This window comes from Bos javanicus, chromosome X (genome assembly GCF_032452875.1).
Source record: "Bos javanicus breed banteng chromosome X, ARS-OSU_banteng_1.0, whole genome shotgun sequence".
Lineage (NCBI taxonomy): Eukaryota > Metazoa > Chordata > Mammalia > Artiodactyla > Bovidae > Bos > Bos javanicus.
This window is the reverse complement of record NC_083897.1, coordinates 81073231-81099719: the sequence shown is the minus strand read 5'-3', so window position 1 is coordinate 81099719 and position 26489 is coordinate 81073231. Positions and strand designations below refer to the sequence as shown.

Sequence of the window (26489 nt, the reverse complement as noted above, 5' to 3'; positions counted from 1 at the left end):
ATATTCTCTATGGGCCTGTCTAGTAGATTAATGGATCTGGTTGGCCGTTTGCTGCGTCTAGGGGTGTTCTATGTAGCGCAGCAGTTCGCAGCGATTGCGCAGTGCGATGCTGTTAGGTTGCGCAAGCGATGTTTGCGCTCGCATTACAGGGACCTCAACCTAGGTGCAATCCTGTCATATGAGGTTTCAGCTTCAGTCCCCCTTGGAGACAAGGGCATTGTGAGGATGTGACTGACAGCTTGGCCTTAATATCTGCCTTGGCAGGAAAACATTTTCCTACTCAGCATAGTTTGATGTTAGTGAGGAACAGTATTGTTTATTTAGAGCAGCATTTCCCAAAATGTGTTTTATAAGTATTATCATGAAATGTCCAATGAAAGAGGAATTCCATGATCAACTAAGTCTAGGGAACCCTCTGTATACTGTTAAAGGCTTAGGGAAGTCCTATAGTCAAGAAACCTATTTTCCGTTTTCTTATTTGATCATGAAATCTTTTTTTCCTGGTAATAACTATTATCACCTTGTAGAACACACTTTGGGAAACTTGGGTAGGGAAGATAGGTGGGAAGAATTTACCCTTAAGTTGTACCTTCTAGATACCATTTGAAAACAGTAGCAGGAGCCCTTGGGTGTTCAGATAAGAGAAGTCTGGCATAGCGTCTTAAGGCAGCTGACTTTCTGGTTAAGTCCCAGTGTAAGGGTTGGTTATCGGTTGGCAGAACTGAACATGGTGGTTTGCACCTGGGTTCTGGTGGCGCAAGCGCAGGAGCAGCCAGCTGTGGCAGCGCATTAGTTTTGGCGCAAGCGAGCCTATGCTGCAGGGTCACTTTTGGCTGGTCAGAGAAGGAATAATGATATCACCTTCTTCCCCCTCCCCCAATCTTTTTTTTTTTTTCCCCTTTACAAATTTTCCCCTTTCCCTTTACCTCCTTCCCCTCCCATCTTCTTCTTTCATTAACCCCTCCTAAGGCATGTTATTTGAAAGCAATTGAGACGCAACCGAACTTTGCAGTAGCTTGGAGTAATCTTGGCTGTGTTTTTAATGCACAAGGGGAGATTTGGCTTGCAATCCATCACTTTGAAAAGGTTAGTCATTAAATTAATAATTGGTATTTATGAAATACTTATGTATGCAGGGTGTTTCTATTAGAACTGAATAATAGTCCTTTACTTAAGTAGACACGTAATATCTTTCTTTGACAGTATTGTAGCATTTGCTGGATGGTATATGGCAGTTTCCAGTTTTGCATTGAAAATGTACTTTAGTAATTAAAAATTGCTTTTTTAAACTGGCAGCTTGAAAAGAAGCAGAGTTATAAAGAAGCAGGGTTTCTTGGTGAAAAGACTGATTGCAGATCTGGGGCAGGAAATGTACAAAATTAATCTGGCGTGCCAGAGTCTGTCATAGCAGAAAGCAAGGAAGTTTTGATATATTTATGTCAAAAGTACTCAGGAGGAAACTGGAAGAGACTTCCACTGTCTAAAAATGGGCGTTGAGAATCAGTGGGAATAATAATTGAAATATTATTGAAACTTATCAAATACTTTAAATTCATGAGTTCATAATTATTCTAAGAAGAAATTCATGGGTCATCTTCAGAAGATAAGGACCAACTCATTATGAAAACTGTTTAAAAAATTGTGCTCTCCTGTGAACTGTACATCAGGGTAACCCAAGAGTTGATAGGAGAAAGTTTCTCTTTATACAAGTGTTCCAGTTAATAAATGAAGTAGGTTAAATGATAGAATCTGAGTATCACCAGTAATAAATTTAGGCATTTATCAGTGGCAAAAAAGAGACCCAACCAAACATTTTTTTTTTTCCAACCAAACATTTTGTACCTTGTGATAGAAGTATTGATACTTCCACTAGCGAAGTAGCCTTTCAAAAAGAGAAAAGAACCCAAATCTGATTAGGCTTGTAGTTCCACCAATTTATAGGAAGTAACATGAGATGGAAGCATAAACATGTTAAAGACACCATAGGAGTGCAGTCAGCAAATTCAAACTATGGGAAGCTGTATAGAACAATGATCTGATCTCTTCAACAAATTGCAGGAATAAAAATGGAGATTGAAGCTTTTAATTTAAAAGATTAAACTCACATGGTTAATTGTATGGGTCTTATTTGGATCCTGAATCAAAGCTAATCAGAAATTGGACCACTCAGTGGATACTTGATATTAAGGAATTGCTGTCATTTTTTAGGTATGATATTGGTATTGTGGTTATGCTAGGAAAAAATATTCCTGTATTGTCCCTGAAATAGATTTTGAAATGTTTTTGAGAGCACTGAAAATTAGCTTCAAAATGATCTGGGAAGAGGTCAAGTTAGGCTGGAATATAGATTAAATATGATTGAACATGATTTTTTAATTGTTGAATCTGGGTAATGGAGACTTGGGGGTTTATTATAGTCCTCTGCTTTTGTATATATTTGAAATTTTCCATAATAAAAAGTTAGTGGGTGGACATCTATCACTATAGATAATCTAACTTAAGTGCAACAAAGTTGCCATCTATGAAGAGGAAGTATTCTTAATGAATCTTAAATATATTCACAGTTTCTTATTACCTTTACCTTTTCAGTGTTTCAGTTCAGGTTTCTACTTTTTACACTATAAGAGTACCTACTGGGACTTCCATGGTGGTCTAATGGCTAAGACTCTGGTCCCAGTACAAGGGACCTAGGTTTGATTCCTGGTCAGGGAACTAGATTCCATGTGGCTCAACTAAATATCCTGCATGCTGCAGAAGATCAGAGATCCTGACTGCTGCAACTAAGACCTGGTACAGCAAGATAAATAAAGTTAAAAAGAAAAAAAGCGTACCTACTCTTACTCAGTGGTTCTCTTTGGTTGCACGTGAGGAGCTTGTAAAAGATACGGATGTCCTGGCCTCATTTTCATTTTTTAAATTTTTATTTTACTTTTTGGCTGCACCCCAAGACATGTGGGATCTTAGTTCCCTAATCAGGGATTGAACTGTACTCCCTGCATTGGAAGGCAGAGTCTTAACCACTAGACCTCTGTGGAAAGTCCCTCAGCCCCGTTTTCAGAGAATCTGATTTAATTGCCCTGTGATAGAACTCAGGCACCATTTAGGAAGTGTTAGTCACTCCAGTCGTGTCCGACTCTTTGTGACCCCATGGGCTGTCTGTCCATGGAATTCTCCAGGCCTGAATACTGGAGTGGGTTGCCATTTCCTTCTCTAGGGGATCTTCCTGGCCCAGGGATTAAACCCTGGTCTCCGATATTGCAGGGAGACTTTTTACCAACTGAGCCACCACGGAAGTCCTACCATTTAGGAGGTAAATTCTGATACACTGCCAGGGTTGAGAATTACTTCTGTGGATATATCTGCTTATATGTTAAGATAGCTTCAGAACTATTTGGATGAGACCATTTAATGGTTAGCATCCCATTGTAGTAATGTATCTTACTGAGTATATGGCTCTAATTACATATGTTACTAATGTCTGAGTATACAGTTGTAGTTACTGAAGTATATATTTCCTTTCTCAGAGTTTGCTGCTGCTTCCTGCCATTATTTTTTTTAGAAAACCTAAGCTTCATTAACTCAGAATAAAATAGGGCCAGCTATTAGAAGTATTGAGCTCAATAAAATTAGAGCAGACCCAGTTTAAAATTTTTTCCTTCAGGACACATTTTACTCATATTACATAGGAAGTTATTTTGATAATATTGAGGTTTGTGAATAATGAATGTACTGAAATAATTGGGTTTTAAAAATGAAAGAAATAATATTGAATTATACTAGAAAATGTAATGGGAGATCTAAAATTATGTCAGAATTAAGAATTGTAATTGGGAAGTGAGTCTGAAATTCTAACTTCCTCTGAGTAACTATCTTGCAATTTTTAGGCTGTCACCCTTGACCCCAATTTTCTGGATGCTTATATCAATTTAGGAAATGTCTTGAAAGAGGCACGGATTTTTGACAGGTGAGAGAATGTTCTATTTGGAGTCTGTTGTATCAACACTTGAGAGTTTGGAGTGAAATTATTACAATGGTTTGTTGAAATGCACTCCTTTTCTACTGTGTTGCTTTCCCTCATCAGATCTGCTGTGTTACCTTTTATTATTGCCTGACTTTGCATTGTTGGCTTTTCATAAAGTCACTGTCTGTCTCACTGGTTTAGTTGAAATTTCCTTTATTGTAAAACTATTGAAATAGTTATCTTTTAGACAAAATTATTCCTTCTGAATGGTTCAAAAAGTAAATCCTGAATTTTAACTTTGTGTTGTTTTCAAAGGAAAGCCTGTTTCTTACGTGGGTATAGAAAAGTTTTCAGTGTAAAAATACATTTTATAAAGGTGCAATATTGATTTTTGAGATTAAGTATAGTATGGCATGAATTGTAATAAAGCATCCACTAAAGGTTAGCTATATTGTGTGTGTGTGTTTTATTTACAGAGCTGTGGCAGCTTACCTTCGTGCCCTAAGCTTGAGTCCAAATCATGCAGTGGTACACGGCAACCTGGCTTGTGTATACTATGAGCAAGGACTGATAGATCTAGCAATAGACACCTACAGGCGAGCTATTGAACTGCAACCACATTTCCCTGATGCTTACTGCAACCTAGCCAACGCTCTCAAAGAGAAGGGCAGTGTAAGGATTTTTATTCACTTTTTCTTTGTCACCTGGTGGGATTTTTTAAAAAGTCATTTTTGTATTTATTGTCCTGTATTAAATATTGAAGTGTCCGACTTCAATATTTTGTTTGACTTCAATACTTGGTTTGACTTCGGAGTTTCGGTTGAGAGGAAGAATAGAAAAAATACCTGTTTCTGGAATATTACCAGCCACTAGGCTTAACTAAGCAATTGTTAGAATAATATCACTGGTGGCTCTTTGATTCCTCTGTATAGGGTTTGAATAGTTTGTTTTGTTTTTTAGGTTGCTGAAGCAGAAGATTGTTATAACACAGCTCTCCGACTGTGTCCCACCCATGCAGACTCTCTGAACAACCTAGCCAATATCAAACGGGAACAGGGAAACATTGAAGAGGCAGTTCGCCTGTATCGTAAAGCATTAGAAGTATGTTGAGGGTGGTGTGACGGGGTATTTCGTGTGATAGAGGGAAGGCAATTAAGTCTGCCATGTCATCTACCTCTTTTGTAAAAATAAATAGTGGTTGAATCATTCATTGAACCAATTAATTGAGTACCTAAAGTATGAGTGAGGTCCTGTGTAACATTCAAGAAAGTCCTTAACATTGAGGTTGTTATTTTATATGTGGATAAGATCTGCATAAAAATTTAAACAGTAAGCGACAGTTCAAGAGGAGTTATCAGTAAGTATATAATTTCAGTGCCTGATGGCTATAATGTTGGTTGGTTAGATGTGGTAGCAATTTCAAAGAGAGAGATGCTAGAGTTACCAGCATAAATTAAGATGTTATGTTTTGAAACATGGAGAGGTATAAAATAAAGAAGTAGAATTTGAGCTCTTTGGCTTTGAAGAATGCATAGACTTGGAGAAGGTAGAGAGAAGTATAGGGAATAAAGGTGCTTGAGCCAAGTTCTTGTTATAAGTTATTACTGCTGTTTTAGCTAAAGTTATTTTTTTAAACCTCAGTTATCATTTTTAATCTTTATAGGTCTTCCCAGAGTTTGCTGCTGCTCATTCAAATTTAGCAAGTGTATTACAGCAGCAGGGAAAACTGCAGGAAGCTCTGATGCATTATAAGGAGGCAATTCGGTAAGAGACTCCCAGCCTTATTTTTTTTCAAGGTTTTAAATGCTTGGTGTTTGGCACATTTGATATATGGCACTTTTAGTAACAGCAGACTAAATTAACATTACAGGGGTTAAAGGTTTTAGTACTAGAGAAATAAAATCTTTGTCCTGTCCTTTAGAATCAGTCCTACCTTTGCTGATGCTTACTCTAATATGGGAAACACTCTAAAGGAGATGCAGGATGTTCAGGGAGCCTTGCAGTGTTACACTCGTGCCATTCAGATTAACCCTGCATTTGCAGATGCCCACAGTAATCTGGCTTCCATTCACAAGGTACTATTCTTTTATATGTATTTTATTATAATATGTGCATCTTAGTAGGTAATGTTTTTAATTTTAGGGAACATTTTAACCATCCCACTTTATTTACTTCCAGGATTCAGGGAATATTCCAGAAGCAATTGCTTCTTATCGCACTGCCCTGAAGCTTAAACCTGATTTTCCTGACGCTTACTGTAATTTGGCTCATTGCCTGCAGGTAAAGAATAATGGGCCAGTAACTGGCTTTCAGGGTTGTAATCTCTTTTTAATTGTTATCTGCCATATTACCCAGGCTTGGTTGGAGACAGTGTTCTCTAATGGGTTATCTGACATTACTTTAGGCCAAAGACACATAAAATGTTAAGTCTTGGAATACAATTTTCTGGATAATATCTTCTTTTTGCCTTCTCTAGATTGTCTGTGACTGGACAGACTATGATGAACGAATGAAGAAATTGGTTAGCATTGTGGCTGACCAGTTAGAGAAGAATAGGTTGCCTTCTGTGCATCCTCATCATAGTATGCTATATCCTCTTTCTCATGGCTTCAGGAAAGCTATTGCTGAGAGGCATGGGAACCTCTGCTTGGATAAGGTGCAAGTCTTTTGTTTTAATCTTTTTGTTGTAAAGTAAGACACGGATACAAAAAACTGAATTAGATTTATGGCTTAGTGAGTTATCATAAGGTGAACACCACCCAAGTTGAGAAATGAAGCTTTGTGAGTGAGCCCAGAAGCTCCTTCCATTGTGTCCTGTCTTTTATTTTTATATTTAGCTGTACCAGGTCTTAGTTGTGGCATGCAGAATCTTCAGTCTTCATTGTGGCGTATGCAGTCTTCAGTTGCAGTACGCAGGATCTAGTTCCCTGACCAAGGATCAAACCCAGGCCTTTGCATTGAGAGCATGGAGTCTTAGGCACTGGACCACCAAGGAAGTCCCTGTCCTATCTTGATCATAATCCCTTCCATTCTATAAGGCAGAATCCTTAACTGAAATACTAGCAGTGGACTGATGTTTCTTTAGTTTTAAAATCATAGTTTTTAGTAATGTGTTTTATACTTACTTTTGAGAATTAGAGCACTACTTGATAAAAGGCGGGAATTTACTTAGCAGAATAGAGTGGAGTGCTAGGTCTAATTCTGTTTTTTGAAAATGTTCCCCTACAGAATTTTCTTCTAAAATGTAGGGTTTGTCATACTCCGTCCACTTTGCTTCCTTCCTATAACTTTTAGACTTGCTTGGGCTATTCATTGGTCTCAGAAACAGGTCACAGTATGAACCATATTATATAAGTTGCTAAGGTTGCATTGAACTGGCTATATGAATTAAAGAAGTATTCTGGGCACAAAACCATTCCCAATAGGTGTGAGTTGTGTTTTTAGTCAGTTTTCCTAGGTGAAAGTTTACGTATAGACTCAACTTTACTAACAAGCCTTGAATTCCATTGTTAGATTAATGTCCTTCATAAACCACCATATGAGCATCCAAAAGACTTGAAGCTCAGTGATGGTCGACTGCGTGTAGGATATGTGAGTTCTGACTTTGGGAATCATCCTACTTCTCATCTTATGCAGTCTATTCCAGGCATGCACAATCCTGATAAATTTGAGGTAAGACTAGTGTTTCCCTAGAGCCGCTATTGTCACCATTAGGTGTTAAGCCCAGTGTCTTTTTAGGAAAGATATGAGCCGAGGTTATTAAATACATATTATGTGCTACCTTTCAGGTATTCTGTTATGCCTTGAGCCCAGATGACGGCACAAACTTCCGAGTGAAGGTGATGGCAGAAGCCAATCATTTCATTGATCTTTCTCAGGTAGGTGTAACTCTTACACTTCAGCTTTATAATTTGAGCAAATAGTGAATAAAACTGTTGACGTCTAGCTTGTATTTTTCCTGACAAATATTTAACATCAGCTGTTTCATGCCTTTCCTGGAAAAGGAAATAGCAACCCACTCCAGTATTCTTGCCTGGAGAATACCATGGACAGAGGAGCCTGGTGGGTTTGCCCATGGGGTCGCAAAGAGTCGGAAATGACTGAGCGACTAACACACATGCACGCACGCACATGCATACTACATGCCTGTGGGCAATTGCTTTGATCTTATTTCCTTGATTGTTTACATTTATTACATTACATGTGTAATCATCATGGATTTTGCTGAGGTTGCAAATTAAATAGAAATATGATATATCTCTGCTTGGACATAGAACTTCTCTGGGGATTGAGCTAGCACTTGTGACAGTAGATATCTAATATTACCTGAATAAGTTGAACAAGATGGTGGCTTGGAAGAAGAACAAACAGGTCATTTAAAGGACCTTTGCCTTTAAATCTTTATTTTTATACTTGGCTCCATTGCTATTTTCTCTAGGAGCTAAAGTTTTATGATAAATTAAGATTGAAACCTGTGAGGGAATGTTGCTGAAGGTATGGACTAGAGTTTTTTCTTACAGGCTCTTTTGGCCACTTTGGTGACTAACAGAGGTATGTGTGGTATATCTAGTAATTCATATAGATGAATCATTGAAATCCTAGTAGGAGAATTGCAAGACTCTTGTCATTTCATAAATAATTTGTACCCAACATCTTTTGCATTATAGCTATTGCTTTGGAAGTACACCTTACCATTTTTGGTGTAGGGTTGGACTCTTCTGTGACCAAGCAGCATACGACCCTCCATCTCTTGAGACCTTTCAGGATTCACTGCTTATTGACTGAAGTCTAAACTCTTTAAAAATATATATATCTTTTATACATATATATTAATTGAAGCATAGTTGACATACAATATTAGTTTCAGGTATGTGTGCACTCACTAAGTTGCTTTAGTTGTGTCCGACTCTTTGAACCCCATGGACTGTAGCCCCCCAGGCTCCTCTGTCCATGGGATTCTCCAGACAAGAATACTGGAGTGGGTTGCCATTCCCTTCTCCAGGGGATCTTTGCAACCCAGGGATCAAACCTGTGTCTCTTGCATTTCCTACATTGGCAGGCGGGTTCTTTACCACTAGCGCCACCTGGGAAAATTTCAGGTGTACTACATAGTTAGTTGACATTTGCACATATTATGAAATCACCATGAAAAGTCTGGTAATCATCTGTCTCCATACAAAGTTACTACAGTATTATGACCATATTCCTCATGTCATATGTTATATCCCTGTGGCTTGTTTTATACCTGGAGGGTTTTTTTAATCTTCATATATGTAAACTTCATATATGAAGTCCAGACTCTTCAGAATGGCTTTCACAACCTTTCTGAGTTTGACTGCAACCTTGTTTGCCAGTGCTTTTCACCCCCCATTAGCCTTCAGTTATACCCTATAGCAAACAGAAGTGATCTACCCAGTTTTTTCAACCTACTGTGCACTTTACTCTGGTTCCTTATTCATATAGTTCTCTGTGAGATTATAATTCTTCCAACTCCCTCAAACTCCTATCCATCTTTGGACACCCATTTCAAATACCATCTCTGCTATGAAGCCTAGTTGTTCATACATTCAATGTAGAATTAAACTCTCCTTCCTCTGTATCCTGTTTTGGTGATACTGTGGGCCCATTTTAATGGCACTTAACCATATTTTTACTCTGCATTAATGTATTCTTAATTTGTGTTCTTGTATTTTTGCGTCTGGGAATTTGAATTCTGTTTAATATCATTAAGGCTAATTGAATCAGTCTGAGATTGTATATAATAAATTTTTATTTTTTTATTCTGTAGATTCCATGCAATGGAAAAGCAGCTGATCGCATCCATCAAGATGGTATACACATCCTGGTAAATATGAATGGTTATACCAAGGGTGCTCGAAATGAACTCTTTGCTCTCAGGCCAGCTCCTATTCAGGTAAAGGAAATAATAATAACAACATTCATTATGTTTATTGGGCTAAAAAGACAGTGATATGTTTTTCCCCCCTCTGGTTAACTGTCCTTTGACACAATAGGATAGATGTGCCTAAGTTATGAAAAAAGTGTAGTTCTTGAAAATGCATAGGGACAAAGAATTAAAGGTAAGGATACAATGCCCACAGGTACATGTTTATGGAGACATGCAGTTTGTAGTTGATGTAAACAGTTGTTCTATGTTATAAATTGGAAAAACCATTTAGCACTTGGAAGTTTAGTTTGAAATATTACTTGATTGGCTAAAGAAGTCCACCCTCGTTTGTTTACTTATTTAATTTTAGACCCTTTTGATGAAGGTTCTTAGTTTTTCATATGATTTTTTTTCTTCTTCTAGGCAATGTGGCTGGGGTATCCTGGGACTAGTGGCGCACTTTTCATGGATTATATCATCACTGATCAGGAAACTTCACCTGCTGAAGTTGCTGAGCAATATTCTGAGAAGCTGGCTTATATGCCTCATACTTTCTTTATTGGTGATCATGCTAATATGTTCCCTCACCTGAAGGTAGGTAGAAAAACAGTGCTATAGGGGAATTGCAAAGAACTGTAGTCATTTATTTCTTACTACTGTTCCTGTGCATTCTAACAGATACGTTTGAAACTTTTTTTTTTATTAGAAAAAAGCAGTTATCGATTTTAAGTCCAATGGACACATTTATGACAATCGGATTGTGCTGAATGGCATCGACCTCAAAGCATTTCTTGATAGTCTACCAGATGTGAAAATTGTCAAGGTCAGAACCTGGTCAATATTGTAATTGAAATAAAGTTATCTGCATTTGGGATCTTTCCCCTAATGATGTATTTTTGTGTAATTATTTTAAGATGAAATGTCCTGATGGAGGAGACAATGTGGACAGCAGTAATACAGCTCTTAATATGCCTGTCATTCCTATGAATACTATTGCAGAAGCAGTTATTGAAATGATTAACAGAGGACAAATTCAGATAACAATTAATGGATTCAGTATTAGCAATGGACTGGCAACTACCCAGGTAAGAAGAGAATAATAGAATGTACTGTGTACCACCAAGTATACATTTATCTTTTTCAAATCTCATAACTCTAGGAGGTAAACATCGTTACTCCTGTTTTATAGATGAGGAAATGAATTTGGGGAAAACTGGCATCTTATATAGGTTTGTTTGATTTTAAAAGTCACTTGTATTCAGCCAGCAGATTACTTAATGAGAGTCTTCTGTGTTAATACCTTGTTATTCCCTGCCTCTGTGGCTTTACTCTTATCAATGGTGAAATATCTGTAGACATCATACAGTTTCTTGCTTCTATAACTCATCCTTTCCCCAGTTAAATCTTACTCATCTTTAAGACTTTCAGTTCAGACAGCTCCTCCGACAATCTGTTTCTCTCCGTATCTGTAACCTCTCCTCCCCTGCTCCATTGGTACCTGTATTCTCTGCTTCTGAAATATTTGGGATGTATCTTTACATCCAGCACAACACATTCTAAGTCCTGGGTTTGAATGCATTTGCCACTGAATTGAATTACTTTAGAGCCTGTGTCTTAGCCTCTGTAATGTAGTATGTGCTCAGTAAATATATATTGCTTGTGTACTTGAATAAGTGAATGTGTAGCTCTGTCAAGAGATGATAAGGCAAGGATCTTTGACCTCTTAGGAGTTAAAAGTTTTAGTGGTATAGCAATTTATACAAGAGGGCGCTTGAAGTGAATTCAGGTTAGGGAATTAATCACCCATAATGTGCATTGGGCTGAAAAGACAGTGATGTGTCCCCCCCACCTTTCTGGTTAACTGTCCTTTGAAACAATAGGGTAGACATGCTTGACTTAAGGAAAAAAAAGTGTAATTCTTGAAGTGTACAAAGACAAAGAATTTTGAATGTAGAACACAATGCCCATTTGTATGAGACATCCATCACACCTGGAATAGTTACATAACAATGTAAGGTAGTCCCCAGATATGTGGGAATTGCAAGATAAGACTATAATTATGTATATAGATACTCAGAAATAGTGGTGAGGCAAGGCACTTTTACAGAGATTGTTTGGTAACTGAAGTTTAGTCCTGAAAGGTGGATGTGACTTTGAAAAGGACATTTCATTCATGAAGAAAAGAGTGAGAAGAAGCTTGCTGTTGGATTTATAGGATTTTGAAGAGAACTCTTTGGCTAGAGTGAGATGTTTCATAGTGCAGTCCACCCCAAATTAAGATAGTGCCCTAACTTTTTTCCTTTAACTTAATGCGTCACAAATATTTTCCCATTGTAGTTTAGTTATATGACTTTTAATGGTTATACCACTTTGCATCATAAGGATTCTTGATTGATTGAAAAATATTGGAGTATGTTGACTTTAAGTATAATCATCATATTCTTTTTCTTGTTGTAGATCAACAATAAGGCTGCCACTGGAGAAGAGGTTCCTCGTACCATTATTGTAACCACACGTTCTCAGTATGGGTTACCGGAAGATGCCATTGTGTACTGTAACTTTAATCAGTTATATAAAATTGACCCTTCCACTTTGCAGATGTGGGCAAATGTGAGTATGTGTAGATTCATTATTAATGTCTAGAGATTCTAGAAAAGATTCTGTATATAGGCCGTCTTGCTGAGGCTGCCTGCCCCTCCCCCACCCCCATTCAGGAACTATTGTTCTCATGTCTAATTTTCAAAAGAGCTGTAGATTTCAGCAGTTTTTAATTTTCTTTCATGTGTCTAAATATCACATTATGAACTTTTAAAATTTACGTGTTTAAAAGCAAACTTCTTCAGGCCAAGTGGTAAATATTTTTGGTTTCTCAGTCCATACTATCTGTCATATCTACTCAGTTCTGCCATTGTAACAGGAAAACACCATACTTATGTAAATGAATGAGCGTAGGTATGTTCCAATAAATTTTTATTTACGAAAGTGGGCAATACGTGAGATATGTCCGATTTGGCTCATAGGCTATATTTGCCAACTCATGGTCTAAGCTGATAGTAAAGCTATTAATGTATATTCATCCGTGTTTAGTAGCATTCTTGGAATATTGTAGAATTAAAACTAGGAAGGAATTGGTTTATGCCATTACCTATCAGTCATTTCATCGTACCATTTCGTGTAAGCAGGACTTCTGAAGGTTCTTAACTTTGCTATCCATATCTGGCTTTTATTCCATAGAGCTAAAATGGAGATAATTCTTGGTTGACTTTTTTTCTGATCAATATTTGCGTTTTTTGGTCTGTTTTGTTTTTCTTTAAAGGAGGAGGGAGGGTGGAGGAGAAGAGGAAGCAGATGAGTTCAGGTTTACTATCCCTTAGTCTTCACTTCCCCATTTCAAAAAACCTGAAAACCAAAAACATGTTCATAAGTTTGCGGTAATTTATTTGGTAGCAAAACTGCCTGAAATGATGTTAAGCTATGATTCTTTATTTTATTCCATTTAGTATGAATATTCCTGCATCTTGATGGAAAGATATTAATGTTTGTTTACAGGAAGTTGCTGCTGAGTACATTATGTAATTTTTTTTTTTTACAATTTTTTTTAAAATTTTATTTTATTTTTAAACTTTACAATATTGTATTAGTTTTGCCAAATATCAAAATGAATCCGCCACAGGTATACATGTGTTCCCCATCCTGAACCCTCCTCCCTCCCCATTACCATCCCTCTGGGTCATCCCAGTGCACCAGCCCCAAGCATCCAGTATCATGCATCGAACCTGGACTGGCGATTTGTTTCATACAAGATATTATACATGTTTCCATGCCATTCTCCCAAATCTTCCCACCCTCTCCCTCTGCAACAGAGTCCATAAGACTGTTCTATACATCAGTGTCTCTTTTGCTATCTCGTACACAGGGTTATTGTTAGCATTTTCTAAATTCCATATATATGTGTTAGTATACTGTACTGGTGTTTTTCTTTCTGACTTGCTTCACTCTGTATAATAGGCTCCAGTTTCATCCACCTCATTAGAACTGATTCAAATGTATTCTTTTTAATGGCTGAGTAATACTCCATTGTGTATATGTACCACAGCTTTCTTATCCATTCATCTGATGGACATCTAGGTTGCTTCCATGTCCTGGCTATTATAAACAGTGCTGCGATGAACATTGGGGTACACGTGTGTCTTTCCCTTCTGGTTTCCTCAGTGTGTATGCCCAGCAGTGGGATTGCTGGATCATAAGGCAGTTCTATTTCCAGTTTCTTAAGGAATCTCCACACTATACTTACTGTACTACTTTTTAAAAATCTGAAATACTCTAAATTCTGAAATCTGTCTGTTCTCATGACTTTCAGTGAAGGGATGGTGAACTTAATTGAATAGATGTAGATCTAAATCAGGTTGACAAACTGTGGCCTTTGGGCCAGATCCAGTCCTCTGCTTGTTCTTGTTTTGTTTGTTTGTTTTTTTGGTTTGTTTTTGGTCACAATGTGAGGCATGCCAGATTTTAGTTCCCCAATCAGGGATCAAACACACACCCCCTATGGTAGAAGCAGTCTTAATAACCACTGGACTGCCAGGAAAGTCCCAACTGCTTGTTTTTGTAAATAAAATTTTATTGACACACAGCTGTGCCTACTAATTTACATATTGTCTGTGGCTGCTTTCCAGTGACGAGGGCAGAATTGAATAGTTATGACAGAGTCCATGCTGGCATCAAAAGCAAAAATATTTGCTCTCTGGTCCTTTACAGAAAAAAATCTGCCGACCCCTGATCTAGATTGTGCAAATAAAGTTTGGCAAATGTGAGCTAACTTTGTTTGTTGTACCATGCTGGGGAATTTGAAAGTTGAAATGAAAAATTCCTATCTTGTGGACAAAAACCACTCCTAGTATCAGTTTCCACAGGACATAGCTGCCTCAGATTATTCTAATTAGTTACTTGTTTTGTGCTTCTTGCATCAGTCTCCTGTTTCTTTGAACTGTGTTTGGGGACAGCTAAGCAGAACACTATAACCCAGTTGATCTAATTCATCTATGTGAAAGAAAAACTTAAGTTCACAGTAGGCTGCTTTCTGGGTGAAAAGCATAGAGTACGGTATATGGTAGAATTACTAGAAATTTATGGGAGCCTTTCTTGAGAAGGGCAGAGCTATTAATACTTATTCTTATTTTCCCTATTTTAGATACTGAAGCGTGTTCCCAATAGTGTACTGTGGCTGTTACGTTTTCCAGCAGTAGGAGAACCTAATATTCAACAGTATGCACAGAATATGGGACTTCCTCAGAACCGTATCATTTTTTCACCTGTTGCTCCTAAAGAGGAACATGTCCGGAGAGGCCAGCTGGCTGATGTCTGTCTAGACACTCCCCTTTGTAATGGGCACACCACAGGGATGGATGTTCTCTGGGCAGGGACACCCATGGTGACTATGCCAGGTGAGTTGCTTCCTTATTCTTTTTAAAATCTCCTTGGAAGAAACACTTCCAGGTGAAATCATATGTACTAGAAGCAATATTTAGGGCAAAATGATAGAAAATGAGACTTGTTGAGGTCTGAACATGCCTCATCTGCATTGTGTGGATATTTATTTTTTTTTGGATATTTAAACATAAATAACATTAATAACTGTGTGCTATTTGTGTTCTCAGATGTGCAATTATTATCTTTTTTTACTGCAGGAGAGACTCTTGCTTCTCGAGTTGCGGCTTCCCAGCTCACTTGTTTAGGTTGTCTTGAGCTTATTGCTAAAAATAGACAAGAATATGAAGACATAGCTGTGAAGCTGGGGACTGATCTAGAATAGTAAGTAAACTTTTCCATGAAAAATTATATGGTATAGTGAAGGAAATAAGGAAAATTTAGAGAGAATTTAGGTGTGAAATCATAAAATAAGGGTAATATAAAATATGTGAATTAGTTGTATGCTCTCTGGATGAGATAAGAACTTTTTCTTTTTTATTTAATTTATTTATTTTGGCTGTGCTGTGAGGAATGCCTTGCCCCCTGCAGTTGGAAGTGTGGAGTCTTAACCACTGGATTGCCAATATATAAAGACTGAAGAATTTTACATTTTAAATCCCTTAATAGGAAAGTAAACAAGGAAATGACAACTGACCAAAGTAGAAAATCAAATAGTTAATAGGAAAAAGTTTCAGCCTCTGTCGTACAAATAAATATTTATGTATATATTTATTTCTTGGCTGTGCCATGCTGCTTGCAGGATCTTAGTTCCCTGGCCAGGAACTGAACCCATGCCCTTGGGCAGGGTAAGTGCAGAGGCCTAACCACTGAACTACAAGGGAATTCCCTAGTAGAAATAAAATAACACTGAGGTATACCCATTATTTGACTATAAAGTCTAAGACTTAATATGATACAAATGATGAGGGAGCATTGAGGTGCTGGCCTTTTCATACATTGGTAAATAAATTGGTGCAATCGTTTTAAAGCTTAAAAAAAAAAAGCTGACTCTTTGACCCTAATAATATCCAGGTACAACTTAAATGCTTAGATAAATGATGCTTTATCCATACAATAAAATAGTGTATTACTTAAATGAGATTTTTCTTTGGGTATTATGGGTGATTTTTTTTTTCTTTTTGTTTTTCTGAGAAGTAGCATATTATGTAGAAGCTTAAAGAAGCACCCTCTTTGAGTTAGATTTCCTGGGTTTGAATCCAGGCTCTCATAATTTTTGTGACTTTGGACAAGTTAGTCTTTATGTGCCTTGGTTTTTCCATCTGCAAAATGGGGATGAATGATAGTACCTACCCTGCAGAGATGTGAGGATTTTAAAAAGGTCCTCCATGTGAAGCACTTACAACAGTTCTTGGTACATAGTAAGCATTCAACAGATGTATGTTAAGTATTTATTTATTTTCAAAATTTTCTCCATTGAACATCACATACAGCTAAGAAAAATAAGTGAAAAATTTGAGACTGGGCATTAAATATGAAGCTTCAGGTCCATCATCCCAGAGATAACTACAGTAAATAATTGAGTGTATTTTTTTTTTTTTTTACATTTTTGGAACTTAGCTGACTTCATATAAATAATGCTTTTCCCCAAGATTTTGTTGTGAAAAATTTCAGTTTTATAATAAACACATACTTACCACCTAGCTTCCACCACTAATATTCTTCTATACTTTTACCACATTTATTTCATCTATTTATATTTCATCTATTTATTTCTATACCCATTTAGTAATCCATCTTATTTGAAGTAAATTATAGACATCAGTGTTTTTACCTCAGAATGGACATCATTAAGAGTTTAATATTTGCTTCTCTTTTGAGGTAAAATTTAAATACAGTGGAATGCACAAATCTTTTTTTAATTAATTTTGTTAATTGAAGTGTAGTTGATTTACAATATTGTATTTCCGGTGTATAGCAGAATTGATTCAGTTATACACACACACACGTTTTTCATTTTCTTTTCCATTATGGTTTATTATGGGATTTTGAATATAGTTCCTTGTGCTATAAAGTAGAACCTTGTTTATTTTATATATACTATATACATGTGTGTGTATGTATATGCTGTGTATAGTATCTGTTAATCCCAACTGGAATACACAAATCTGAAGTGAGTTTTGAGAAATACCTTTATAAGCCAAACCTCCAACAAGATATAGCATATTACCATCACTCCAGAAGGTTGCTTCATACCCCTTCTCAGTTGGTCCACCTCACCAGCTCTGAGATAACCAGTATTTTGAATTTTTTTCCACTGTAGTTTATTTGGGGCTTACCAGGTGGCACTAGTGGTGAAGGACCTGCCTGCAATGCAGGAGATGTAAGAGATGCAGGTCTGATCCCTGGCTTGGGAAGATCCCCTGGAGGAGGGCATGACAACCTACTGCAGTATTCTTGCCCGGAGAATCCCATAGACAGAGGAGCCTACAGTCCATGGGGTCGCAGAGTCAGACATGACTGAAGCAACTTACCACGCACACATGCCTGCGCATAATTTACTTAGTCTTATTAGAACCTCATACAAATGGAATCATACATTATGTACTCTGAAGGCTTCTCACTCAGGATAATGTTTTGAGATTCATCCATGTTGTTGGCTGATATCAGTAACTCATTCCCTTTTATTGCTGAGTAATATTTCAGTGTATGGATGCAGCACAGTTTAACCATTCTGCTGAGATTCAGAATTTTATTTGGAGGATAACATTAATATGGTTATGGTTGGTTTGAGGCCAATGGATATGCATAGCCATTTTACTAGTTTCTGGCACAGCAAACAATAAAATAACATTTTAATTAATTAAAAAAAACTCTTCAGGAGTATTCCACCTTCTGGTTTTAAAGTAATAATTGTCTCTATATAAGAATAGTTTCATGACAAATGATTTATTCAGAACAAGAATCGAGAGAGAATTCTTTCCTGTGTTCCCAGAAGAATTGATTTTTTTTCCTGTTTCTGAACAAGTGATATTAGGAACACTTTTTTAAAAAATTAATTTATTTTAATTGGAGGATAATTACTTTACACTATTGTGATTTCTGCCATACATTGACATGAATCAGCCATGGGTGCACATGTGTCCTCCCATCCTGAACCCCCCTCCCATCTCCCTTACCACGCCATCCCTCTGGGTTGTCCCAGAGCACCAGCTTTGAGTGCCCTGCTTCATGCATCAAACTTGCATTGGTCATCTATTTTACATGTAGTAGTATACATATTTCAATGCTGTTCTCTTAAATCATCCCACACTCACCTTCTCCCACACAGTGCAAAAGTCCTTGAATATAGGATTGTCATTACTGTCTTTCTAAATTCCATATATATATATATATATATATATATATATATATATAAACACACACACACACACACACACACTGTATTGGAGTTTCTCTTTCTGACTTCACTCTGTATGATAGGCTCCAGTTTCATCCACCTTATTAGAACAGACTCAAATACATTCTTTTTCACAGCTGAGTAATATTCCATTGTGTATATGTACAACTTCCTAATCTATTCACCTGCTGATGAACATCTAGGTTGCTTCCATGTGCTAGCTATTGTAAACAGTGCTGCAATGAACATAGGGGTACATGTGTGTTTCAGTTGTGGTTTTCTTGGTGTGTATGCCCAGCAGTAGGATTTCTGGGTCGGATGGCAGTTCTAATTGCTGTTTTTTAAGGAATCTCCACACTGTTCTCCATAGTGGCTGTTACCAGTTTGCCTTCCCACCAGCAGTGTAAGAGGGTTCCCTTTTCTCCACACCCTCTCCAGCATTTATTGTTTGTAGACTTTGATGGCAGCCATTCTGACTGGCGTGAGATGATACTTCACTGTGGTTTTGATTTGCATTTCTCTAGTAATGAGTGATGTTGAGCACCTTTTGATGTATTATTAGCCATCTGTATGTCTTCATTGGAGAAATGTCTGTTTAGTTCTTTGGCCCACATTTTGATTGGGTTGCTCATTTTTCTGGTATTGAGCTTCATGAGCTACTTGTGTATTTTGGAGATTAATTCTTTGGCAGTTGTTTCATTTTGCTTCATTCTGAAGATGCCTTTTCACCTTGCTTACAGTTTCCTTTATTGTGCAAAAGCTTTTAAGTTTAATTAGGTCCCATACTGTTTATTTTTGTTTTTATTTCCACTACTCTGGGAAGTGGGTCATAGAGGCTCTTGCTGTGACTTATGTCAGAGTGTTCTGCCTATGTTTTACTCTATGAATTTTACAGTTTCTGGTCTTACATTTAGACCTTTAATTCATTTTGTTTTTGTGTATGGTGTTAGAAAGTGTTCTAATTTCATTCTTTTACACATGGTTGACCAGTTTTCCCAGCACCACTTGATGAAGAGATTGTCTTTTCTCCACTGTATATTTTTGCCTCCTTTGTCAAAGATAAGGTGTCCATAGGTACATGGTTTTCTCTCTGGGCTTTCTATTTTGTTCCATTGATCTATATTTCCGTCTTTATACCAGTACCATACTGTCCTGATGACTGTAGTTTTGTAGTATAGTCTGAAGTCAGGAAGGTTGATTCCTCCGGTTCCATTCTTCTTTCCCAAGATTGCTTTGGCTATTCGAGACTTTTTGTGTTTCCATACAAACTGAAATTATTTGTTCTAGTTCTATGAAAAATACCATTGGTAGCTTGATAGGGATTGCATTGAATTTATAGATTACTTTGAGTAGTATAATCGTTTTCACTATATTGATTCTTCCAGTCCATGAATGTGGTATATTTCTCCATCTATTTGTGTCATCTTTGATTTCTTTCATCAGTGTTTTATAGTTTTCTATATATAGGTCTTTTGTTTATTTAGTAAAATTTATTCTTAAGTATTTTACTCTTTTCTTTGTAATGGAGAATGGGGTTGTTTCCTTAATTTCTCTCTTTTTTCATATACATTGCAGTGTATAGGAATGCAAGGGATTTCTTTGTATTAATTTTATATCCTGCAACTTTAATTCATTAATGAATTCTAGTAATTTTCTGGTGGTATCTTTAGGGTTTTCTATGTAGAGTATCATGTCATCTGCAAACAGAGTTTTACTTCTTCTTTTCCAGTCTGGATTCCTTTTATTTCTTTTGTTTGGTTGCTGTGGCTAGGACTTCCAAAACTATATTGAATAGTAGTGGTGAGAGTGGGCACCCTTGTCTTGTTCCTAATTTTAGAGGGAATGCTTTTCAATTTTTCACTGTTGAGAATGTTTGCTGTGGGTTTGTTGTATATGGCTTTTATTATGTTGAGGTATGTTCCTTCTGTGCCTGGTTTTTGGAGAGTTTTTTTTATCATAAATGGGTGTTGAATTTTGTCAAAGGCTTTCTCTGCATCTGTTGAGATAATCATATGGTTTTTATCTTTCAATTTGTTAATATGGTGTATCATATTGATTGATTTGCAAATATTGAAGAATCCTTGCATCCCTGGATAAAGCCCACTTAGTCATGATGTGTGATCTTTTTAATATGTTGTTGGATTCTGTTTGCTAGAATTTTGTTGAGTATTTTTGCATTTATGTTCATCAGTGATATTGGCTTGTAGTTTTTTTTGTGGCATCTTTGTCTGGTTGTGTTAGATTAGGGTGATGGTAGCCTCATAGAATGAGTTTGGGAGTTTACCTTCCTCTGCAATTTTCTGGAAGAGTTCGAGTAGGATAGGTGTTAGCTCTTCTCTAAATTTTTGGTAGAATTCAGCTGTGAAGCCGTCTGGTCCTGGGCTTTTGTTTGCTGAAAGATTTCTGATTACAGTTTCGATTTCCATGCTTGTGATGGGTCTGTTAAGATTTTCTATTTCTTCCTGGTTCAGTTTTGGAAAGTTGTGCTTTTCTAAGAATTTGTCCATTTCTTCCAAGTTGTCCATTTTATTGGCATATAGTTGCTGATAGTAGTCTCTTCTGATTCTTTGTATTTCTGTGTTGTCTGTTGTGATTTCTCCATTTTCATTTCTGATTTTGTTGATTTGATTCTTCTCCCTTTTTTCCTTGATGAGTCTGGCTAATGGTTTGTCTATTTTATTTATCTTCTCAAAGAACCAGCTTTTAGTTTTATTGATCTTTGCTATAGTCTCATTCATTAATTTTTCACTTATTTCTTCTCTCTCTTTTTTTTTTTTAAGTTGCTCAGTCGTGTCCAACTCTTTGCGACCCCATGGACTGTAGCCTACCAGGCTTCTCCATCCATGGGATTCTCCAGGCAGGAATACTGGAGTGGGTTATCATTTCCTTCTCCAGGGGATCTTCCCGACCCAGGGATCGATCCCGGGTCTCCTGCATTGGAGGCAGATGCTTTAACCTCTGAGCCACCAGGGAAGCCCTCTTCTCTGGTTTTTATGATTTCTTTCCTTCTGCTAACTTTGGGGTTGTTCTTTTCTTTTTCTAGTTGCTTTAGGTGTAAAGTTAGGTTGTTTATTTGATGTTTTTCTTCTTTCTTGAGGTAGGCTTGTATTGCTATGAACCTCCCTCTTATCACGGATTTTACTGAATCCCATACATTTTTGGTTGTCTTGATTTAATTTTCATTTGTTTCTATGCATATTTTGATTTCCTTTTTTATTTTTTCCATGATCTGTTGATTATTCAGAAGCATGTTGTGTAGTCTCCATATGTTTGTTTTTTTATAGTTTTTTTCCCCTGTAGTTGGTATGTACATTGTGATCAGAAAAAGAAACTTGAAATGATTTCAATTTTTTAAAATTTGCCAAGGCTAGATTTTTGGCCCAGAATGTGATCTATCTTGGAGAATGTTCCATGTGCACTTGAGAAAAAGGTGAAATCCAATATTTTGGGGTGAAATACCCTGTAAATAGCAATTAGGTCTAACTGGTCCATTGTATAGTTTAAAGCTTGTGTTTCCTTACTAATTTTGTTTGGTTGATCTACCCATAGGAGTGAGTGGGGTATTAAATCCCCCACTATTATTGGGAACACTTTTTTTTGTATCTAAATAACCAACTCAGTTCATGTACAAGGGGAAAATTATAGCAGTAGACATTGCATTTTCCCCCTGGAGTGTTTTCCTATTTCATTAAAATATTCATAAAATGAATACTTCCATCTGTTTGTGCCTTAGCTATTGTGAATGGTGCTTCAGTGAACATCTTTGCATGGCCAGATGTGTCTGCATCTCTGATGATTTCTTTTGAATAGATTTAAAAGGTTATTGATAGGTCATAACGGTTATGAACATTTATGGTTCTAACAGACACATTGCTAAATTGCTTATTGAAAGAGTAAAGCAGTTTACATTCTAACCAGTAGTACATAGGAATAGATATGTGTCCTTGCCAAGAATTGTTTTTATTTTAAAGGTAGGAATAAGATGAATGGAGAAAGCATGGTATCTCTTGGATATACTTGTTTAGGAAAGAATTAAATTTTTTCACAGAATGTGGGGGTGAACTCCATTATAGGTGTTTAACATTTTGTTATTCGTGACCTTTCACTTTTTTAGCATTGAGGTAATGGTGGGCCAGTCAGAAGAGAAAATCTTATAAAAATAAGTTTGGCCATGTAATTTACCACAGAGGTGTTTAGGTATTTATGGGAGCTAGTTCTGAGTTTCTGTTGTGATTTATAAACTTGGCTCCTTTTTATTATCCAGCTTGAAGAAAATTCGTGGCAAAGTCTGGAAGCAGAGAATATCTAGCCCCCTGTTCAACACCAAACAATACACAATGGAACTAGAGAGGCTGTATCTACAGATGTGGGAGCATTATGCAGCTGGCAACAAACCTGATCACATGATTAAGCCTGTTGAAGTCACTGAGTCTGCCTAAATAAAGACACCATGTACACAGGAGAATTACCCCTATACCTGAGCCTCAACCTTCTGGTGAAAGGGAACTAGATATGTACTTTTTACTTATCTGTATGGTATCATGTTGCAGATGGGTGACAAATAATGATAATACAATAGCACAGCCAGACTTGCTTCCTGCATGATAGGGAGAGACACAGGAGATGGGAAACTGCTATTCCACAAGGAGTCTCCATAGGATTTTGCAGCAACCAGGTGGTGCATAGGTCTCGAAGGTCTGATCTCCCTTGGTCTTCCATGGGATGGATAGTGTGGAGGGGAGAGAGAGATTGTCCAGCCGTTTTGTGATTCCATGGATTGATGAGTCTTCTGAATTAATTTTTTTCTTTATATTTTGGGTATTGGAGCTTTTAAAAATGTTTGGTTTCAGGTATTTTTATTCATGTGAAGTGTATATGATTCTCTTGAGATAAGGTTTTAAGCTAAATTTTCCTTGTTTTAGTTTCTGAACTCTACGGATTAATGGGAACTTTGCTGGTGTAGTCTTTTTATAGGTTTTATAAACCACTTGAGCCTATATCAGTCGTTTTAGTGTCTGACATAATGTCTGGAGCTATCAGTGCTTTGTTGGTTTAGATGATGATGACAATGACGATGATGATGATGACTTAATATTTTTCCTGGTCTGTTTCCTAGTTCCTTCTTCCCCTCCCCCGACTTTAAAATTTTTCCTGTAACTTGGCTAACAAAACCAAGTCTGATTCAGAACCTCCCAGAGTGTTTCTCTTAAACATATCATCTGGTGCCAAATGAAAATTCTTAGGAGTGATTATTAATTATGAAGGGCACAGTTGTGGTACTGTCATTGATGATAATAATATAGGTTTTCTTGGCCTAGAGTCTTGACCTATTTCACCAGTGTTTTACCTTTGACTGTCCCTCTATGCTGCTTCCAAAAGTGATAATGTGTGATAATATTTTTACCTTCATTTCTGAAGTTTGTTTTTTTAAAGTGAGTCCTGTTCTTCCTATTTCTTTCAGCAGAAATGAAATCCCAGGTAAGTATTCAAATATTTGATCAGTAAGTCACAGTTATCTCTGATACATTAAATAACTTTCATCAAAAACATGTTATAGGAAAAAAGCTCAAAAGGACCAGATAATGTATATGAGTAATTATTTTTCAGACCTTCTAGGGTATCGTGTGTTATAACTGTCTTCTGGACTTGATCCTGAAGTCTTTTCGGACTCAGCCTCAGTAGTAGCAAACTGCACTGCTACTTGGTTTGGAGTACAAATTAGACTTTAGCTCTCCTGGAGCTTGAGTTTTTTGGTATTAAAAAACCATAGGAATAAAATTATTGAATTTCAACAAAGGATCGAGAGCTTGAGGCTTAAATAAGCCAACATATGAATATATGTTTTTGTCTTGCTGTACTGCACATATGCTATCCAGTAACAGGTAATATTTTGTCTGCTAGTAGTGTTCTAGATTATAATGTCTTTCCAAAGTGCTGAGGCAGTGCACCTATTTTGTAGTTGCAGCTGATGCCTGAATGTATCCTAGCTGACAAATTATTGATTAATAAGAACTTTCTGAAATTTCTGAAAGATTCATACTATTAACCAAAATCTGAGCAGAGAGTCTCAAGTGTAATTCTAACCAGAATTACATGTTAATGAACTTGTGTACCTTTTAACAATGTAAATGAAAGAACATCAGTTTAGGGATTTCTTAATTTATTTTTTATCTGATTAAGATACCAGTTAAAGGTTGCCAGCTTGGTTGCAGATAAATTGATGTTTGAAATTCACCAAGCTACTTAATGTGGAATAGGATAATATACTTCCAGTGCCCTCAAGGCTGTGACCTTACAGCCATTTTACATAGCACATCATTCCTCCTATAGGGATGAACCTTTTCCTGGCACGAAAAGTAGCCGCTCTGGTTGAAGTTTTGCTTATTGTAACAGGCTTTTGTTTCCAGGTAACATGTCTGTGGAGGACTTATTTCTGAATAGATATATAGATATTACTGGAAACTACTTGTTTTTTTCTATTATACTCTGCTTTATCAAAGAAGTAAAACATTTAAATTGTGCTACAGAAATTCAGATGTTGTCTTGCAATCTTTAAACAATAAATGAATGATTTGCCCTTAATATGGCTGATGTATTTTGTGTTCTGTTAAATTGAGCGTTGGATGGAATAATAGGGTCCTCCAATGATGAAATCTATATTTCAACAGTTCCCAGCAACAACAGGACCAAATTTCTTTATAGTGCCCCTATGATAGTAAGAATTATTTCATTTTCTCAGCCATGTGTGGTGGAGCATGGGTGAGGTTGGTGTATAACCTATTAAGAATTGAGAAAGCCTGAGACTCCCAGCGCACTCACTTGTGCTTGTTCCTGTTTAGCTTATAACCATTCTGGCTTCTTCATCTACCCTTGTAGTCTCATTCTTTATGTGGACTGTTCCTTCCCACTTTGTATGGTGATTGAACTCAACCACAGGTATGAGGGAGGAGGATATCCATGTATCAGGGACCAGAACAGGCTGTTCAGGTGCCTGTTTTCACAGAGATATAAACAAGAATTTGCTTCCAATAAAATATCTGGTGCTTTACCTCCTAAGTTCTGTGGACTGTAACCCTTAAAGCCCTAATATAGGTTGGTGTTTGTTTCTTGGAAGATGGAACAAGAAAGGTATCCAGTAACTTAGTCATAAATACCTACCACCACCCTCTTGACTATTTATCAGGAATCTGCATCAGTTATTTTCAGTCTGCTTCAGCTCCTTCTGCCTCCAGTCTAAAGGAGTTTATGTACCTTGAATAAACTTGTGTAACTTGTCATTTGATTCCAGTCCTAAATCCACTCTTTACTTGAAGCACGTGCCTTTTAATATTAACTACAGCTAATGTTCAGATTCTTTCCCCAAACCTCTGAGGCACACAGTTATGTAAGCCTCATTTTATGGAAGCAGCTTATAGAGGTAAATTGAAAGTTTCTTGTAAGAGATAAGGTTATAATGATAAACCTTTTTTAACCCAATTTCTTATCAACTCAGAAAGTACCTTTATATATGTAGATAGGCAGTTTGGTGCTTCAGACTAAATTAGTGCTACTGGAATTTGAATTCTAGCTCCTTGCCACTTTTTAGCCACTGATTGCTGTAAAATGAGAGTACTAACATTGCTTTTTAAAAGTGTCTGTAAGGATTAAATCCAAATAAAACGTTTGGAACCATGTCTAACATGAGATAAACTCGTTATTAATATTTTTAAATGTCAAGGACATTTTGTTTGTATTCTGTTGGCCAAATGCTTCAATTATGGGATGTGTGGGGTTTTGCCAGAGAATCGGGCACAATATAGAAGGCATTTGCTTAC

At 36.8% G+C, this 26489-nt stretch overlaps 1 protein-coding gene across 2 annotated transcripts in view; it reads left to right on the top strand.

The window, feature by feature from the left end:
- Window positions 1–25257, top strand: part of OGT (O-linked N-acetylglucosamine (GlcNAc) transferase) — a 42407-nt gene extending 17150 nt beyond the window's left edge. For both annotated transcript variants that reach the window (XM_061409731.1, XM_061409729.1), the window contains exons 5-22: window positions 970–1086; window positions 3885–3964; window positions 4438–4633; window positions 4922–5062; window positions 5625–5725; window positions 5883–6036; window positions 6140–6241; window positions 6438–6617; window positions 7475–7633; window positions 7750–7839; window positions 9750–9875; window positions 10272–10442; window positions 10555–10671; window positions 10763–10933; window positions 12306–12458; window positions 15040–15292; window positions 15536–15659; window positions 22940–25257. In XM_061409731.1, the coding sequence (XP_061265715.1) occupies window positions 970–1086; window positions 3885–3964; window positions 4438–4633; window positions 4922–5062; window positions 5625–5725; window positions 5883–6036; window positions 6140–6241; window positions 6438–6617; window positions 7475–7633; window positions 7750–7839; window positions 9750–9875; window positions 10272–10442; window positions 10555–10671; window positions 10763–10933; window positions 12306–12458; window positions 15040–15292; window positions 15536–15659; window positions 22940–23114 (2610 nt within the window). In that variant the 3' untranslated portion in view covers window positions 23115–25257. The remainder of the gene's footprint in view (window positions 1–969; window positions 1087–3884; window positions 3965–4437; window positions 4634–4921; window positions 5063–5624; window positions 5726–5882; window positions 6037–6139; window positions 6242–6437; window positions 6618–7474; window positions 7634–7749; window positions 7840–9749; window positions 9876–10271; window positions 10443–10554; window positions 10672–10762; window positions 10934–12305; window positions 12459–15039; window positions 15293–15535; window positions 15660–22939) is intronic.
- Window positions 25258–26489: the final 1232 nt, after the last annotated feature.